Genomic DNA, 20,691 nt, shown 5'->3' with positions numbered 1-20,691 from the left:
AAATGAGAATTGGAAGATAATATACACACGAATTAAAGGGACAGTTCACCCAAAAATGAACATTCTGCCATCATTTACGCTCCTTTCACTTGTTCCAAACCTTTATGGGTTTCTTTTGATCTGTTGAACATGAAAGAAGATATTTTGAAGAATTCTGGAAACCTGTAACCATTGACTTCCATAGTATGCGTTTTTACTCACTATTTACTCTCCCTCACCTTTATGAGTTTCTTTATTCTGTTGAACACAAAATAAGATATTTTGAAGAATGCTGAAATCCTGTAACCATTGACTTCAATGGTAGGAAAAACAAATACTATGGAAGTCAATGGTTACCGGTTTCCAGCCTTCCTCAAACTATATTCATTTGTGTTCAACAGAATAAAGAAACTCATAAAGGTTTGAAACAAGTGAAGGGAAAGTAAATGATGACAGAATATTGTAGTTTTTGGTGAACTTTGCCCTACAGTGGTCTATTACCGGCCTATTATTAAGATATTGGCTGTTAATTAGAACTTATATTAAGCATGATCATCGTTATTAAACATCTCTAATTCTACCCAATAACTAAACCCAACTACTACCTTTCCCTTAATAAGCAGAAAGTTAGGAGTTTACTGAGATAAAATAGTAACAAAGGTTTGTAAACAGTGCCTTAGTGGTTAGAATGGTGGTCTCGCAGCAAGAAGGTCGCTGGTTTGAGTCCAATTCTGTGTGGAGTTTGCATGTTCTCCCTATGTTGGTGTGGGTTTCCTCCGGGTGTTCCGGTTTTCACCACAGTCCAAACACATGCGCTATAGGGGAATTGATTAACTAAACTGGCCGTGGTCTACGAGTGTGCGTGAATAAGAGTGTATGGATGTTTCCCAGTGATGGGTTGCAGCTGGAAGGGCATAAAAGTGTGTGTTAGAGGGAGTGCAGTGTTGTATCTGCGTTGTAGGGGCCGCTGGGGGTGTGTGTGCTGGGGGCCGGCGAGCTGCAACAGAAAATAGAAAGCGGAAAATTCCAGTGTGAAGTGCAGCGGTTTTAGCATCAGGTGTGAAACACAGACACATCAGACAGACAGACTGGGGGAGAGGAGGAGGAGGAGGAGGCTAGACACACACACACACACACACACACACACACTGAGACTGCCATTCAACCACTCTGACACTCATGGAGTTCTGTTCCTACAGAATGTTGCCATGCTGTTGCTAAGGTGTTTGACTGGTTGTTAAGGTGCATCTATAAGGTGTTTTTTAGCATGCAGTTATCAGGATTTAGGTGTTCAGGGGTGGTTTCAATGTGTTTTAAGTGATTTTAATTTGTTCCTATGCTGTCGCTAAGGTGTTTGTGTGGCCCTCTGTTGCTACTATAAGCCGTTCAAATGTGGTTGCTAAGGTTTTCTATGTTTTGGGTGTGTTTTCATACAGTTGCTAAGGTGTGGTGGTTGCCAAGGTGTTGCTATGCAGTTGCTAAGGTGTTTTAACTTGGCCATTTTGTTTTATTAGTTACTAGAACATTTAAATGTGGTTGCTAAACAGTTCTAGGTTTTCTTGAGTGTGTTCTTATGCAGTTGCTAAGGTGTGGTGGTTGCCAAGGAGTTGCTAGGGTGTTTTAACTGGGTCATTTGTTTCTGTCGTTACTAGGACATTTAAAAGTGGTTGCTAAGTAGTTCTGGGTATTCTAGAGTGTGTTCTCGTGCATTTGGTAAGGTGAGGTGGTTGCCAAGGTGTTGCTATGCAGTTGCTAAGGTATTTTAGCGTGGTCACTTGTTTCATTGATTACTAGGACATTTAAAAGTGGTTGCTAAGTTGTCCTAGGTTTTCTAGAGTGTGTTCTTATGCAGTTGCTAAGGCGGGGTGGTTGCCAAGGTGTTGTTATGCAGTTGCTAAGGTATTTTAACGTGGTCACTTGTTTCATTGGTTACTAGGACATTTAAAATGGGTTGCTAAGGTTTTCTAGAGTGTGTTCTTATGCAGTTGCTATGGTGGGGTCGTTGCCAAGGTGTTGCTATGCAGTTGCTAAGTTGCTTTCACGTAGGCATTTGATTCATTGGATTCTATGACATTTCAATTTGGTTGCTAAGGTTTTCTAGAGTGTGTTCTCGTGCAGTTGCTGAGGTGTGATGGTTGCCAAGGTGTTGCTATACAGTTGCTAAGGTGTTTTAACTTGGCCATTTGTTTCAGTGGTTACTAGGGCATTTAAAAGTGGTTGCTAAGTAGTTCTAAGCTTTTTATAGTGGGTTCTTGTGCAGTTGCTAAGTTGGGGTGGTTGCCAAGGTGTTGCTATGCAGTAGCTAAGGTATTTTAACGTGGTCACTTGTTTCATTGGTTACTAGGACATTTAAAAGTGATTGCTAAGGTTTTTGAGAGTGTGTTCTTATGCAGTTGCTAAGGTGGGGTGGTTGCCAAAGTGTTGCTATGCAGTTGCTAAGGTGTCTTTACATAGGCATTTCTTTCAGGGGTAACTAGGACACTTAAAAGTTGTTGCTAAGTAGTTCTAGGCTTTCTAGAGTGTGTTCTCGTGCAGTTGCTGAGGTGTGGTGGTTGCCAAGGTGTTGCTATGCAGTTGCTAAGGTGTTTTAACCTGGACATTTATTTCAGTGATTACTAGGACACTAAAAAGTGTTTGCTTAGTAGTTCTAGGCTTTCTAGAGTGCGTTCTCATGCAGTTGCTAAGGTGGGGTGGTTGCCAAGGTGTTGCTTTGCAGTTGCACACAATACATTTGTGTCGGGACTAACATTAATTCAACTCATTCGTTTTTACTAATACAAGTGGACTGAACATAAAACATGAAAAAATGTTTTAAAACATAAAACTAAAAAATGGTGTCGTTTCAGCTAATTTTAAATAAGTAGTTTAAAAAAACAGCAGTTGTAGTATTTTGGAGTGTATAATATATTCTCAGCTCTGGTTACCCCTCACCAGTCCAAAGACATGTGGTGTAGGTGAATTGGGTAGGCTAAATTGTCCGTAGTGTGAATGGGAGTGTATGGGTATTTCCCAGTGATGGGTTGCAGCTGGAAGGGTATCCACTGCTTAAAAAATATGCAGGATAAGTTGGCGGTTCATTCCGCTGTGGCGACCCTAGATTAATAAGGGGACTAAGCCGAAAAAAAAATGAATGAATGAATGTAGTTTGTTGTGAGCGGCACAGTAGCTAGCACTGTCGCCTCACAGCAAAAAGGTTGCTGGTTTGAGTCCCGGCTGGTTCACTTGGTATTTCTATGTGGGGTTCTCCCCGTGTTGGCGTGGGTTTCCTCCGGGTGCTCCGGTTTCCCCCACAGTCCAAACACATGCGCTATAGGGGAAATGATGAACTAAACTGTCCATAGTGGATGAGTGTGTGTGTGTAAATGTGTTTGTACTGGGTTGCCGCTGGAAGGGCATCCGCTGTATAAAACATATGCTATAATAGTTGACGGTTCATTCCACCGTGGCAACCCCTAATAAATAAGGGACTAAGCTAAAGTAAAATGAATAATTGAATGAATATTAAACTCAAAGCTTACAAAAAAATCATTCAAACCATTACGGATGGTCAAGCATTTCAATGTGCGTCTCATATGTCTCGAAGCACTGCCTGTGCTCTATGCAAGTTCTGGGATTTCTGTTGCTAATGTGTTAATGTGAGAGCAATATGATGAGTTGTTTGGCAGGCTAATTTTACCAGACGAAGTCCTGCTTGTCGCTGGAGAAAGATCTGAGCCCCGTGTGAGTAAACGCTCTTCAAAAAGCACACAATAGGGAAGTTTAAGTGGCTCTGCAGAACTCAACACAACTGTTAATGGAGAGCCGGCAGTGTGCATGTGTGTGTGTGTGTGTGTGTGTGTGTGTGTGTGTGTGTGTGTGTGTGTGATATGAATGTGATGAAGTGTGTGCGTTGCCTGATGACAACAATAAGACCGCAGACGAGACTATAGTGATATAACGGACACATGGAGGTCACGTCAGTCTGAACACACACAACCTGCTCTTAATACATGACTTTATTAACAGATGCTGCAGATTTATCAATATCTAAGAGTGTGTTTACCTGAAAAGCTTTTGATTCCAATTTTATGCGAATCTAAGGTCTTTAGCTAATAAAAAATTATCCTGATTCGCTAAAAGAAAACAATTAGTAATCTGATCTCCTCTGTTTTAAAATATGATTCAGAATGAAATAACCAACATAAAAAGACAGTATATTTTCTTCTATAAAATAGATAATTGTAATATTATTTGACACGTTTTGGAGCTTAAAAGGTGCAATAAATAAATAAATAAATACAGTTAAAGTTATAATTATTGTGTGTGGGGGGGTCCAATTTCCCTACATGACAGTGTATTTAACAAATAACATTTTTTTTTTCTCTTTTAAATATTTCCCAAATGATGTTTAACAGAGCAAGGAAATTTTCACAGTATGTCTGATAATATTTTTTCTTCTGGAGAAAGTCTTATTTGTTTTATTTTGACTAGAATAAAAGCAGTTTTACATTTTTTTAAACACCATTTAAAGGTCAACATACAGCCCTCTTAAGCTATATATTTTTCTCGATAGTCTCCAGAACAAACCATCGTTATACAGTGACTTTCCTAATTACCCTAACCTGCCTAGTTACCCTAATTACCCTAGTTAAGCCTTTAAATGTCACTTTAAGCTGTATAGAAGTGTCTTGAAGAATATCTAGACAAATATTATTAGATTTTAATTGTTTTAAAGCCATTTTAAGGTCAATATTATTAGCCCCCTTCAGCAATATTAGTGTTGGATTGTCTCCAGAACAAACCACTGTTATACAATGACTTGCCTAATTACCATAACTTTACCCTAATTACCCTAGTGAAGCCTTTAAATGTCCCTTTAACTTGAATACTAGTGTCTTGAAGAACATCTAGTCTAATATTATGTGCTGTCCTAGTAAAAAAATCTGTTACTGTATTGTAAAATCTTCTCTCCATTAGACTGAAATTGAGAGAAAAAAATATACAGGAGGGATAATAATTCTGACTTCAAATGAATGCGTCTGTTAGTAGGTGTGCAGTGGTGATGATAAGACTCCGACCGGAGCCGTGATTTCAGCCACACATGCTCTGCTTTCCGCCTGTTTGCAGCACGCTGACATTTTGCCTCTTAAAAATAACACAGATGTCTGAGTCGGTCCAGCAGACGGCTATTTTAACTGCAGACCCGAGCTGTAGACTGGCACATCAACAGTCAGAGATACTGGCTGATAATTGAGCAACACAAACTCAGGTTTCCACGTCTGAAAGGACATTCAGACTCTATCCAAGCAGAATAACACTGTTAACGGTTTCCTAGAGAATCTACAGTAACTTACTGTAAATCAATTATAGGAATTCAGTATTTACAGCACCATTTATCTTCCTCTATAAATTACTGGCTAATAATTGCATTACTTTCACAGAAAGGTACTGTATATAAATTCATAATAACAATAATTCTGTAAATAGAATATCTTAAAAGTGCCTGTATTATCATAAAACATACAATAAAAAATAAAAGTATACAATTCAAAGTTTAATAAAATAAAAAAAGGTTTGAAATCCTATAACTATTGTGTAAAAGACATATAGCTGTTTTACAGTAATTTGCTGTAATCGTCATGCTTGTCTTAATTTTACTATACAATTCTGAATATGTAAAATTGTGACACTACTGTGATTTATTGTGAAAAATTACAGTAACATTTTTTTATAGTGTAACTCACTGGCAGCAGTTCACCAGTAACTTACTGTAAATCAATTACAGGAAGAATACTGTATACACAGCGCCTTTTATCTTGCTCTATATGTTTTTAAATTGTCTTCATTGTAAAACATTTGACACTAAACCTACAGTAAATTACTGGCTAATAATTGCATTACTTTCACAGTAAGTTACTGTATATTAATTCACATAAATATCTGTGAGATATTTTATAACGACAATAATTCTGTAAATATTTCCAAATATTAAAAAACTACCTGTACTCGCATAAAAGTTCATGTGTTTTCATTTCTGTCGAATGAAAGATTAATAGGGTTTGAATTCCTATAATTAATGTACAAAAGATATAGCCATTTTTACAGTAATTTGCTGTATTCCTGCCTTGATTTTACAATAAAATTCTGAATATGTCAAATTTAACAGTTAAATCCTGTAAAGTGACACTAATGTGATTTACGGTGAAAAATTACAGTAACAATATTTTTACAGTGTAACTTATTGGCAGCAGTTTGCCAGTAACTATAAATCAATTACAGGAAGAATACTGTATATACATCAGCATTTACCTTGCTCTATATGTATTTAAAATATATGTATATATATATATATATATATATATATATATATATATATATATATATATATATATATATATATATATATATATATATATATATATATATTTACTCAATCCACAGTGCACTGTAAAATATTTGACCTTAAATTTACAGTAAATTACTGGCTAATAGTTGCATTACTTTCACAGTAAGGTACTGTATGTAAATTCATAATAACAATAATTCTGTAAATATAATATCAAAAAAGTGCCTGTACTAGCATAAAAGGCTATGTCTATATATTTCTATGTTGAATAAAATTTAAAAAGCAACTAATTTCACCTTAACTGAGTATAAAAAGTTATAGGAAAGCAATCGAATGCTTTCAATATAACGTTAGATGTGTGCATTTTTAAAGCGACACCTGTTAATTAATGTAATCAAATGAAAAAATGTATTTGCTGCTAATGTATATCTTTATTTTTTCTTTTGTAAATATTAATAATAAAACATATTATTGAGTGTTGGAGCCATTTATGGGTTGCAATTTTCTTTCGCACCACTAGAGGTTGTATTTGGTATTTATGCTCTCCTCGCGACGAGCTGAGGGGCGTAGAAGAAGGTCAAACAAACTTGGTTGTGAGAACGGATTTATATTTATTTTGATGTTAACTTTTTTTTTTTTTTGACAAAATGGGCAATAAATGGATTGGAATATCCAACTTTATTTGCAAATCTATGGACATTTCACTTTTTTTATTGACCCATTCAAGCAACAAACGCTTCTGAACCAATGACCAAAATATTCGCATCAACACTGACCATTTAATTGTTTATTTACAATGAAACAGCTCCAAATGAACATATTTAGTAATTTGGGGATTTTTAAGATTTTTTTTTGGGGGGGGGGGGGGGGGGTCCCTTATTTTCACATCCCAATGTTGACAAATTAAATGTTGTAAATGTCAATTGTGAATTGTGAATGAATTATTTTTGAGACTGATCTGGCTCCATTGATATTTGGTCACTTTCAAACACCTAAAATCAACCAAATATCAACGTCTAATGATTGACGTTGTGTGGACAATACCACTATGACGTCTATCAGACGTTAAATTTTGGTTGCCAATCCTGATGAACAAATGCCAGTATGTGACGTCAATATCACACTGGTTTAAGATGATGGATTTTGCGCACTTTAAACACAACCTAAAATCAACCAAATATCAACGTTGGACATCAAAACAACGTCCTTGGACGCTGGCTAGACGTTGACTTTTGGTCACCCGACATCACTACCTAAATCTAACATAATATTAACGTCTTATGCTGGAATGGATGAACAATAATCAGAATTGGGTCACTTGAACCACAGTGTGAATGCAGCGGAGTCTGATCCTCCATAGGTGTTTGTTGTGAGGGTGAGGGGCTGATCGCAGATCCAGGGGGAGGTAGTTCAAATTTATTGCCTGCGTCAGCTGTGTCAAATTTGGCAAGCTCAAATGGTCAGCTTGCAAATGGCTGGGGTAAAACTAAGGGTCAGCGGACAGTGCAATAACTAGCCGTAAACACACTCCGTTAGGAGGGAGAATCCAAATCTTTTCATTCTCATTTGGTTTGTTTGGACTTGAGAGGAGTTTCGTCCGGGTGTTGTGGTACTTTCCCATTAGGGTAAAGTTATATTCACACATTTAGACTTGCTCCTGTATTATAGAATTTTAGGGAAATCATATTAGCAGCCAACGACGATCAAAGCGGATTATTATTGTTCACAGTCAGTTAAATAGTGCTGAAGTGCTTTTGAAGTCATGGGATATCAGACCAAATATTAAAAGGGGCATGTCACAAATTGTCACTGTTCAAAAAGGCATGTGTGGATATAAAACCAGCTATACCTCAATCATTTTACTGTACGCTGTAAATTGAGATCAGACCACCCGGTTTTTGAAGCTTTGTCTCTATTTTTGTGGGGTCAGAAGCGAGTAGCCAGTTGTGTTTTATGGTTCGGTTTTTTTTTTTTTTACGATGTGGTTGAAGCTGTTTTGGAGACCACCAGTCGACCTTTCACTTGCAGCTCACACTACTACACTAACACACCGCTAACAGCTCCGGTTATATTGTTGTGCATACAATTAAGATGTTTCCTTTTTATGCATATTGCTATCAGATAGGGGTGGCACGGTGGCTCAGTGGGTAGCACAATCTCCTCACAGCAAGAAGGTCACTGGTTCGAGCCTCGGCTGGGTCAGTTGGCATTTCTGAGTGGAGTTTGCATGTTCTCCCCGTGTTTGTGCGGGTTTCCTCCGGGTGCTCCGGTTTCCCCTACAAGTCCAAAGACATGTGGTGAATTGGGTAAGCTAAATTGTCTGTAATGCATGTGTGTGAATGAGTGCGTATGGGTGTTTCCCAGTGATGGGTTGCAGCTGGAAGGGCATCCGCTGCGAAAAACATATGCTGGATAAGTTGGCAGTTCATTCCACTGTGGCAACCCCAGATTAATAAAGGGACCAAGCCGAAAAGAAAATGAAGGAATGTTAACAGATAATCTTCAATAAGTAAGTCTTCTTTTATATTGAATTTATGATTGTGGAATACCCTATTGAGTCTTTTCTAAGTGCATTTACTGTCAAATGGAACACAGCTGAAGTCCTGTGATGCGATTAAAATACTGAAATGACATCATTGAGACCCCGTAAACCCACGGTGCTGGGTGTCAAGGTCAATAAATGTCTCCAAAAATTGACCTTTTATGACAAGGAAGCTTTCATGCCTTCACTGTAAAAAATTTTAAGCCAGTTCAACAAAAAAAATCTTAGTACTAATTTCCTTCTGTTTTTTCTTGTTTACTCAACTTTTGAAAACATCAGCTACACTGACTGAAAATAATTTGTCAGTGAAACAAAAAATGTCTAGTTGAGTCAACTTAACATTAGTAGTTTTCTGGAAACCTGCACCTGCAGCACAACAAATATTTTTAAGTTGTGCAAACTGAACATTTCTTGTCTGCAGGACTGAAATGACAGAAGTTGAGTGAACAAGAAAATACAAAAGGAAATTAGTACTAAGAAATTATATGTTATCCGAGCAAAAGTTGTGTTAACTGAACATTTCTTGTCTGGATGGCCAAAAATGACAGAAGTTGAGAGAACAAGAAAATACAAAAGGAAATTAGTACTAAGAAATTATATGTTATCCGAGCAAACACACATGGCAAAAAAGACATACATGGTAGTGTATCTGTAAAAAAAAAAACACAAACACTAAGTCAAATTAATCACATGAGAAGGAAACACAATTATATTAAATATATAACAATTACAGCACATCTCTGAGACTACCTTACACTATCAATTTTAATAACCTTAGAATATCCCATAAATTATTCACAACACCCTGCTGAAAAAACAGCGTATGCTGGTAAGGTATGTTTTGATGCTGGTCTCAATGCTGGTTTTGCTGGTTTCAGTGCTGGTCTCAATGCTGGTTTTGCTGGTCTAAGTGCTGCTCCTGACCAGCATTGAGACCAGCAAGACCAACATTGAAACCAGCATTTGCTTTGTGGATGCCCTTCCAGCCGCAACCCAGTACTGGTTATCAACACTGCCAAATACACTTACCGGCCACTTTATTAGGTATACCTTACTAGTATCGTGTTGGACCCCCTTTTGCCTTCAGAACTGCCCTAATTCTTTGTGCCATAGATTCAACAAGCTACTGGTAATATTCCTATTTTGCTCCATATTGACATGATAGCATCACGCAGTTGCTGCCATTCCAACACATCCCAAAGGTGCTCTATTTGATTGAGAGCTGGTATCTGTGGAGGACATTTGAGTACAGTGAACTCATTGTCATGTTCAAGAAACCAGTCTGAGATGATTGCACTTTATGACATGCTGCGTTATCCTGCTGGAAGTAGCCATCAGAAGATGGAGACACTGTGCTCATAAAGGGATGGACATGGTCAGCAGCAATACTCAGGTAGGCTGTGGCGTTGATGCTCAATTGGTACTAATGGACCCAAAAAAAATCTCCCCCTCACCATTACACCACCACCACCAGCCTGAACCGCTGATACAAGGCAGGATGATCCATGCTTTCATGTTGTTGAGGCCAAATTGTGAGCCGATCATCTGAATGTGTCAGCAGAAATGGAGACTCATCAGAGCAGCAACGTTTCTCCAATCTTCTATTGTCCAGTTTTGGTGAGTCTGTGTGAATTGTAGCCTCAGTTTCCTGTTCTTAGCTGACAGGAGCGGCACCCGGTGTGCTCTTCTGCTGCTGTAGCCCATCCGCCTCAAGATTGGACGTGCAGAGATGCTCTTCTGCAGAGCTCGGTTGTAACGAGTGCATATTTGAGTTACTGTTGCCTTTCTATCAGCTGGAACCAGTCTGGCCATTCTCCTCTGACCATCAACGAGACAGAACTGCCGCTCACTGGATATTTCCTCTTTGTCAGACCATTCTCTGTAAACCCTAGAGATGGTTGTGGGTGAAAATCCCAGTAGATCTGCAGATCAGCAATTACATGTTGTTTTATAACCAGTTAATTTTAGAGCTGCTTATATTGGATGTAGGCCTTGACAGCAGTAGAAATGAGCATCTCAACACGACTGCGTGCTGTCATCACGTGTCAACACTTCGACATTGAAACTCTGAACACAAACAAGATCCCACGTCCACTTGTCATCTGTGTGTTTTACAGCAACTGCGAGTCTTTATTTACTGGGATGCCCAATTGAATATGAAATTATTCATCCTCCTGTGAATTTCTTTGTCAAATATTTCCCAAATATTGTTGAACAGATTCAGGAATTTTTCACAGTATTTCCTATAATATTTATTCTTCTGGAGAAAGTCTGATTTGTTTTATTTCAGATAGAATAAAAGCAGTTTTTAATTGTTTTACACCCATTTTAAAGTCAATATTATTAGCCCCCTTCAGCAATATTAGTGTTGGATTGTCTCCAGAACAAACCACTGTTATACAATGACTTGCCTAATTACCCTAACTTTACCCTAATTACCCTAGTGAAGCCTTTACATGTCACTTTAAGCTGAATACTAGTGTCTTGAAGAATATCTAGTCTAATAGTATGTGCTGTCACGGCAGATAGAAAATAAATCAGTTATTAGAGATGAGTTATTAAAACTATTATGATTAGAAATGAACAGAAATGGTGGGAAAAATATACAGGAGGGCGAATAATTCAGACTTCAGTTGTAAATTCTGCTCGGGTTGCTGTCTGATCAGGTTATTTCTGTCACTATGTTAGCAAGCAAAGCCGAAGACGGGAATAAATAGTAAATAGATCGTGTTTCAGAGGCTCAGATCTCAGCGGCCGGTGCTTTGCAAAGTGATCGAGGAGGGGGAAAGATGTGTGTGTTGTTTGATTAGGACACCTTACATCCCAAAAACACCAGACCACACCCATGGCGTCCTGCTGGGAGCGATGCAGCTGAGGAGATACACTGCTTAAACCCTCTGATGCACACACACACACACACACACACTTTCATGTTGGTCCGTAATCCAACACAGGCTCATTGTGGATTGGTACCCCTGTATACATTTCTTGAGAGCACGAATTATGTAGCCAAAGGTGCGTCTGGCTCCATTTCGTCTTTGAGATTAACTCTACGGGGTGGTATGGTGTCACCGACTGCTTTTGTTTCTGTTAACACTTCTACTGACCACTTACCTCTGTATGGATGGCTTTTTCACTGATACCAGTTTGTCCAGTGGCTCGCCGCGTACATAAGTGGACTTGAGACGCAGAGTGGGAGTTGGCAGTGATGACAGAGCTGGAGTCGGGCGAAGAGCGGTTTCAGAAAGCAGGTAAGATATAAACAGAAGGCAAAAAATAAAATAAACAAGTAAATAACAGGTCGAAAACACAATAAGATCTGAAAACTTGGTAAAAATCAGGTGGCTTTCTTTTTCTGGATTGCTTTTAAAAACACTATCGGTTGGGTGTAAGGAAGGGGTGGCTGGGGTCATTGGCTGGTCAGTGGACAGCGATCTCTGGTGGATTTACATCCGATGTGCAGGCATGAATGGCACTCGCAAGGGAAATTTGAGATCTGAAAAACCATACACAGCGGCCTCTGTTGGATTTACGCGAGAACAGCAGGAGCGAATGGCACTGGCGAGAGAAATCTGAAAAAGCGTACATAGTGGACTCTGATGGATTCGCGAAAACAAAAACTGCAAAAAATCATAGCTCTTGCCATGTATTTGGCGCTCTCCAGAAATGTAAACGGGGTATATATTCATAATGAGCCTGGATTGCAGTAATCTTAACTGAAAAAAAATCAGCATTTTATTACAGCACTAATCGAATAACAGGGCGGAGTCAAAGACACTAACTACTTTTTTATCAATGGCTTTACGCAATCAGCTAAACTGCCTATCATTTTATTTTAGGTTCAAGTGGTCCAAAGACAACTGCCTCAGTCTCACTCTCTACAGCGCCCTCTAGTGGATTTGTAATCAGTAATGTGCAATGAAACATATCTGGAGCAACTTATTTTCCGTTTCGTAAGTATGAAGTGCAGTGCCTGTATTTTTAATGAGCCTCACTTGTGTTTGTCAGTTTTGCACATTTTCTAAAAAGTTTGTTTTGTCATTTTGGTACATCGGGAAAATCAATTAGCAAAGGTTACAGGCCAACAATATAAAAACATGGAATATCCAACACAATCCCACGGCATTTCGTAACTTTGATTTAGTGGCTAATTCTTATGAATTCGTACAATCTAATTTGTACAATTTAGTACGATTTGCTCATCCCCCAATGACAGTTGGGTTTAGGGGTGGGGTTAGGTGCCACGCCTTCTTGTTAAAATTGTAAAATTTCCTACGACTGAACTTGTCGTAATTCTTACGAATTAGCCACTAAACTGGCAAAAAAATTGAATTGAATTGAATTGAATTAAAAGCTGAATTGAATTGATTTGAATTGAATTGAATTGAATCAATTGAATCAATCAATCAATCAATCAATCAATCAATCAATCAATCAATCAAGCATAGTAAATGGTAAACATAAATAAATAAATAGTAATAAAATGGCTAAATACTTTTTATATAATATTGAACAATAATAATAATATAATAATAATAAAATGCATATATTTAAAAACTTGCATAAAAGAAATATAAAAATATTAAATATGAATTATTAATTTTAATAAAAGAATGTTTAAAACATTTTATCACCTTAACATCCCATATATATATATATATATATATATTAGTGCTGTCGCCTCACAGCAAGAAGGTCGCTGGTTTGAGCCTTGGCTGGGCCAGTTGGCGTTTCTGTGTGGTTGCATGTTCTCCCCATGTTGGCATGGGTTTCCTCAAGGTGCTCTGGTTTCCCCCACAGTCCAAACACATGCACTATAGGGGAATTGATTATCTCAATTGGTCCTAGTGTATGAGTGTGTGTGTGAATGAGAGCGTACGGATGTTTCCCAGTGATGGGTTGCAGCTGGAAGGTCATTTACTGCGTAAAACATATGCTGGATGAGTTGGCGGTTCATTCCGCTGTGGTAACCCCAGATTAAAAAAGGGACTAAGCAGAAAAGAAAAAGTGTGTTTTTACATAATATATGCAGTGTATATTTATGCCTACATGAAAAAAAATCACACACATTGTACATAAATTAAAATAAAAAAATGTACATATATATTTATGTAACCCCTGATATATGTATATATAGCTTGTATGCGATTAATTCTTTGACATTTTTTATAAACTAATATAAATATACACATATTTTACACAAACTATTATGAATTAAAAAAACACCTGTAATTAAATTTAATTTTAAATATGTATGAATTCAATGAAAAAACATGTATTTGTGTTACACACACACACACACACACACACACACACACACCTGCCTCACAGTAACTATTCACACCCTGCTGGCTGTTTATCAGTCTATTGTTAGCTAAATACAAACTGACGGGTGGAGAAAATGCTGCAATAAACACCACGTCCATGTCTGTCGCCGACCTGACCGGCAGATTCACAGATTCTGCAGGAGTTTACATTCGAGCAGCAGCACATTACAGAGCTGAGGAAAACTGAGGTATCGACAATCCTACAGATTTAACTGTAAAACTGCATTTAAGTAGGTTTGTCATCATAATTTCTGACACTAAAGCTAATGTAGCTGAGGGGAATTTTTACATTTGTAATCAGCTGAAATTATTAATTTTTTATTTTGAAAAAACAAAACAGAAATGCGCATCTTGGTGTTTCCATTAAACATTTTTAATGCGATATTCCAAATGTGTATAAAAACAGGTGGAAGGAAACACAGCTACTAAGGCAAAACACATACTTGTCCATGTTTGACCCAATGTTGGGTTAAAACAACCCAGTGTTTTACAGAGTACCACTGGAGGTTTCTCTGGTTTTGCATTAGTGACCCATCAAGTGGACTTTAAATCTCTAAAAACACTGGGCTGTTTTAACCCAACGTTGTTTTTTTATTTGACCCACTGTAGGATTATAAAAACCTTCTTTCCCAACGCAACAGCAAGCAGAAATGTGAACGTTTACAAATATTTCAAAGAAAGTAGCAATGAAATAGTAGTAAGGGTAAAAAAAAAAGGGATCTAAATGAAATTTACACTTAGAGCTGGGTTGTGGTAACCCAATATTGGGTTAAACAAGGTCAAACTCAATCATTAATATTATAGAGTTTAATTTAGAGTGTACTCTTATTTCAGCTTAAAAGGAGTATACTCAGTCATTCATTTTCTTGTTGGCTTAGTTGCTTTATTAATCCGGGGTCGCCACAGTGGAATGAACCGCCAACTTATCCAGCAAGTTTTTACGCACCGGATGCCCTTCCAGCCACAACCCTTCTCTGGGAAACATCCAGACACAGCGACCTTCTTGCTGTGAGGCGACAGCAATACCTACTGTGCCACTGCGCCGCCCTAAAAGGAGTATACTAATACACTTAAATGAACTTGTTTTTCATGAGAACACACTGTAAAAAAATGCTGTTTTTTGGGTCAAATAGAGACAAAGCAAATCGTTTTGTACATTTTTTTTTCAATTCAGTTACTTTTTGGGGTGGGGTTGTCCATATTGGACCCAGTGTTGTGTTAAAACAGCCCAGTATTTTAGTGTGCACTACTGTAAGCAGTGCTGGTTTTGCTTTAGTGACCATCAAGTGGAGTTTGTTAAACTCTTTTTAAACTTTTCAAAGTGTTTTGAAAAACTCTAAAAACACTGGGTTTTTCAACCCAACATTGGGTCAAATATACACTGTAAAATATCGATTTGTGTTGAGGCGACATGAAGGAATTAGGTCAACTTATTAGTTTTTACAAATTTAAGTGGATTGAACATAAAACAATTTAGTTGTCACGCAAAAATCAAGAAGTAGCTTGAGCAAAGGGGTAACACTTTACAATAAGGTTCATTAGTTAATGCATTTACTAACATGAACTAATCATGAACAACACATGTACAGCATTTATTAATCATAACTGAACATTTACTAATGCATTATTAACATTCGAGTCCATGCTTGTTAACATTAGTTAATGCACCAATTAACTAACATTGAACTACTGTATTTTCATTAACTAACAGTAACTAACATGAACAAATACAGTAGTAGATGTATTCTTCATTGTTTGTTCATGTTACTAAATGCATTAATTAACATTAACTAATGAACCTTATTGTAAAGTGTGACCAGCACAAGGTGCAAACATCATTTTTTGGGTGCACTGAAAAAAAAAGATGTCTGCAAAATTGTTGCAAACAATTAATATTTGCTGCATTTAAACAAACAATCTAAATGTAGTAATGGTCAACTTAATTTGTTCATTTACAGCCCTAATAAATTGTTTACAACCACGTACGTAACCTTTTTTGGTCACACTTTACAATAAGGTTCATTAGTTAATGTTAATTAATGCATTTACTTACATGAACAAACAATGAACAATACATTTACTACTGTATTTGTTCATGCTAGTTAACGTTAGTTAATGTAAATACAGTAGTTCATTGTTAGTTCATGTTAACTCATGGTGCATTAACTAATGTTAACAAGCATGGACTTGGATGTTAATAATGCATTAGTAAATGTTCAATTATGATTAATAAATGCTGTACATGTGTTGTTCATGATTAATTCATGTTGGTAAATGCATTAACTAATGAACCTTATTGTAAAGTGTTACCCCTTTTTTTTTTAACATAAATTCAAGAAATCATCATTGAATCATCTTTTTTCATTCATTCATTCATTTTCCTTCAGCTTAGCCCCTTTGTTAATCAGGGGTCGCCACAGCGGAATGAACCGACAACTTATCCAGCATATGTTTTACAAAGCGGATGCCCTTACAGCTGCAACCCAGTTATGGGAAACACCCATACACACTTATTCTCTCTCTCTCTCTCACACACACACACACACACACACACACACTACAGCCAATTCAGCTGGGACTTAAATCAGGGACCTTCTTGCTGTGATACCACAGTGCAAACTGAGCCACTGTACCACCCTAAACAATTAATCTGTCCCCCTAAGAACTCAATAATTGTGTTGATTCAGCTCATTTTTTGAGTGAAGAAAAACCCAACAATTGGGTCAAAAGGATAGATTTTTTTTTAATGGTGCATATTTGTACATTTTGATCTAACGCTGTGTTAAAAAAGCCCAACTTTTTTTCTTTTTAGAGTAAATGCTTTAGTTTGACTCCTCGTGAGTTTTCCCTATGAGGGAACCACACTCCTGTTTGTTCAGGCTACTTATTTAAAATGAGTTGAATCCACACAATCCTTAAGGGTTTTTTTGGGAGAACTTCATTGTTTAATGTTCAATCCACTAAAATCTGTCAAAACCATTAAGTTAACTCAATTGACTTGTGTTGGAACAACATGAAGGAATTGTGTGGAACCCAGCATTTTTTTACAGCGCACTCAAAAAACGACATTTGCTGTTTGTTCAGAGCACTTAATTAAAATGTGTTGAAACAACACAATCCTCATTAGGTGTTTTTACGGACAACTTAATTGTTTTAAGTTCAATAAAAACCAATGAGTTAACTTAATTCCTTCATGTCGTCCCAACACAAATGGATTGTGAGGAACCCAGTATTGCTCGCACACTTGTAAGACAGCACTAATGGCTGCGGTGTGTTGGAAAGCGAGCGTCCTGTTGACGTTATATCGTTAGTGTTGATGTGGATTCTGCAGGAGGGAACAAAAGCCCGCTGGACGCCTGTGATTAAAGCTCTCCATTGTGTTCTCATTACAGCCGGCAGGTTAGCAAAAGGTGCGAGTCGCAGCCCCTTCATGGGGAAACACCAACACACATAGACTGAAACAATATAGCGTTTTCCCCTGCATGTTGAATGTTTGTTGTTCAATAAAGCATATTATTGAAATCCAAAATATATTTAATCTCAACCTAAATATATTTTAGGGTGAAGAAAAAACATTTTCAACTAATATACAGTAAAGATGGATGCATGGATGGATGGATGGATGGATGGATGGATGGATGGATGGATGGATGGATGGATAGATAGACAGACAGACAGATAGACTAGTTTTGGGTCAGTATTGTTAAATGTTTTAAAATAAGTTTGTCCTGCACTGCAAGGCTCATTTATGTCATCATATACAGCACTAAATGTAAAATTGTGAAATATTATTGCACTATAAAATTACTGTTCAAGATTATAATTTATTTTAATAATTTATTCCAGTGATTTTGAAAATGAATTTTCAGCTTCATTATGCAGCCTTCAGAGTCAAACAGTCCTTCTTCAGATTCACTCTAACATTAATTATTATTATAAATATTATAATTATTATTAATGTTAATAATAATAAAAGCAATAATGACTGGAGTAATAATTTCATTTAAAACTACATACAATAAGAAAGCAGTTACTTTAAAAAATGTAATAAATATTCAACAATTTAACAAATTTTTTACATTTAATAAATGCCGCCTTGATTAACACAATCATTTTCTTTAGAAAAACAATAACATGAAACAAACACCCTTACCCTATATTTTTGACCAGTTGTATATTTATTAATAATATATTTTAAATATTTGTTAAATACATGTTGTATCTGTATTGTTTAATATTGTGTGTGTGTGTGAATATATATATATATATATATATATATATATATATATATATATATATATATATATATATATATATATATATATATATATATATATATATATAAAAAAAATTTTAATAGATTTAATTTAATTTATTTTTAAGTGAAGAATGCATTGCCAACCTTAAAGCATGTGCATGAAGATCAAAAAAGTATCCAGTATTTAAAAATGTATTTAATGTAATTATTAATAAAAATGATAATGATATTAATAATGGCAGCAAGGTGGCGCAGTGGGTAGCACATCTCCTTACAGCAAGAAGGTCGCTGGTTCGAGCCTCAGCTGGCATTTCTGTGTGGAGTTGGCATGTTCTCCCCATGTTAATGTGGGTTTCCTCCAGGTGCTCCGGTTTACCCCACAGTCCAAACACATGTGAATTGGGTAAGCTAAAACTGTCCGTAGTGTATGTGTGTGTGAATAGTCTGTATGGATGTTTCTCAGTGATGGGTTGCAGCTGGAGGGGTATTCGCTGCGTAAAACATATGCTGGATTAAGTTGGCAGTTTATTCCGCTGTGATGACCACAGATTAATAAAGTGACTAAGCCAAAAAGAAAATGAATGAATAAATAAAAATAATAACAGTCATCTTTAGTATTATCAAAAAAACTGTTAAATATAGTTATTTAGTATTTATATATATTACTGGTCAAATGTTTGGGGGTCAGTTTTTTTGTGTATGAATAATTTTATTTATTATTCCATCACTATTTATTAAATATAATTTTTTACATTGTTAAATGCTTATTTATTAAATATGTATTTATTACTTACTGTATGTCGTATTAAGTGAAAAGATTAGTCCATCATTATTGCTTTAATTACTGCTCCATTAATAATATTAATTATTGTCCCTTTATTAATATATATATATATTATAAGTAATTTATTTTTGAATTATTTTATATGTAAAATATATTTTCAAAAACCGTCCAAAAATATATCTGCAGTAAATATATTTAGGAAATATATATTTCGCAACTATATCATTATTGCCATATTTCAAAATGTACTTTTATTTTACTGTATATGTGCACTAAACCCCTTAAAAACAGCCGCGCCTCTCTCTCTCTCTCTCTCTCTCTCTCACACACACACACACACACACACACACACTCCCAGAAAGAGCTTTAAATACAGACGATGATCAGAAGACATCAGCGTGCATTTGCAGAGATTAATCATCCATCAGCAGCGAATTACAGTGAAACCAGAAGACAATTATAAAAGCCAATATCCAGAGTCAGCTCACATGAGCTCAGAGTCTGCGTCTGATCGCGCAAGATGTAAATCCTCCACATGTTGATGTTTAGCGACCCTGTGAATGGGACAGAAGGTTTTGATGGGTGGGATCTGATTCTGTATTGAGGATCCAGACACACACACACACACACACACACACTGACACACACACACGCAATGCTGGGTTAACAGACGCACGATGATGGAACTAAACGATCCTCTGGATTTTACGCGCATGGTTTTTCTCCTATTGGGATTTATCCGCCGTATGGATTTGACTGAACTCGTTTAATCAGGAATATCATTCAGGAGAGCCCTGGATATTGAACACTTTATAGTTTTTGCGTTCGCACAATGTATGGGATCAATCAGCGCTACTTATACATGTAAGTTATGATATTGAATTATTAAAAATATCAATGTAAGTGTGCGGGTTTTGTAAACTTAGCCTACTTATCGATATGAGTTTGCATTGGCTCTTTTAGGAACTTTTAAACACTTAAGAACGCCGGGTTGTTTTCATCTAAGGTTGGGTCAAATTTGGTTTAAATAAATTTAGTCTGAATAAAATGAACCCGACGTTTCGCTTTTTTATTAACAAATTTATTTGTTTTTGAGCGACATTATTTAGGAAATCTTTATTTTAGGTGTTTTTTTGAGTGTTAAATATATTAAAAGTTGCTTTTGGAGTATTTAATGACCTCTATTACTTTAGTTATTACATATTTGCGGCGTGTGACGCTATTTTTGCGTTTTATAATTTATTATTTCTAATATTTAGCATATTAAGAGTAAAATACAGACAGTGGTATAGGCTATAGTCTTTGAAAGGCAAATTGTTGTGGATAACGTTTTTACTTTTTATAACATAGCTAAATTTGTTTTATAGCGTAACATATTTGCATATAAATGCATATGCATGTATATATATTGATTTTCGTTTTGCGAATTGATGCGCCATAGTGAGTTTTTATCTCATGCAATACAGAAAGAAAATA

General features: G+C 36.4%; 1 protein-coding gene across 7 annotated transcripts in view; it reads left to right on the top strand.

Annotated features, from left to right (window-relative positions):
* Positions 1-3,582: 3,582 nt before the first annotated feature.
* fgf17 (fibroblast growth factor 17) overlaps positions 3,583-20,691 on the top strand; it is a 29,344-nt gene continuing 12,235 nt past the window's right edge. For 2 of the 7 annotated variants that reach the window (XM_087263094.1, XM_087263093.1), the window contains exon 1: positions 19,704-20,079. In XM_087263094.1, the coding sequence (XP_087119220.1) occupies positions 20,048-20,079 (32 nt within the window). In that variant the 5' untranslated portion in view covers positions 19,704-20,047. 7 annotated transcript variants of the gene reach the window in all.

The sequence above is a fragment of the Danio rerio genome, chromosome 8, assembly GCF_052040795.2.
Source record: "Danio rerio strain M-AB ecotype USA chromosome 8, GRCz13ab, whole genome shotgun sequence".
Taxonomy (NCBI): Eukaryota; Metazoa; Chordata; class Actinopteri; order Cypriniformes; family Danionidae; genus Danio; species Danio rerio.
Note: the sequence above shows the minus strand (reverse complement) of the source record. Positions and strands in the feature narration are given on the sequence as shown.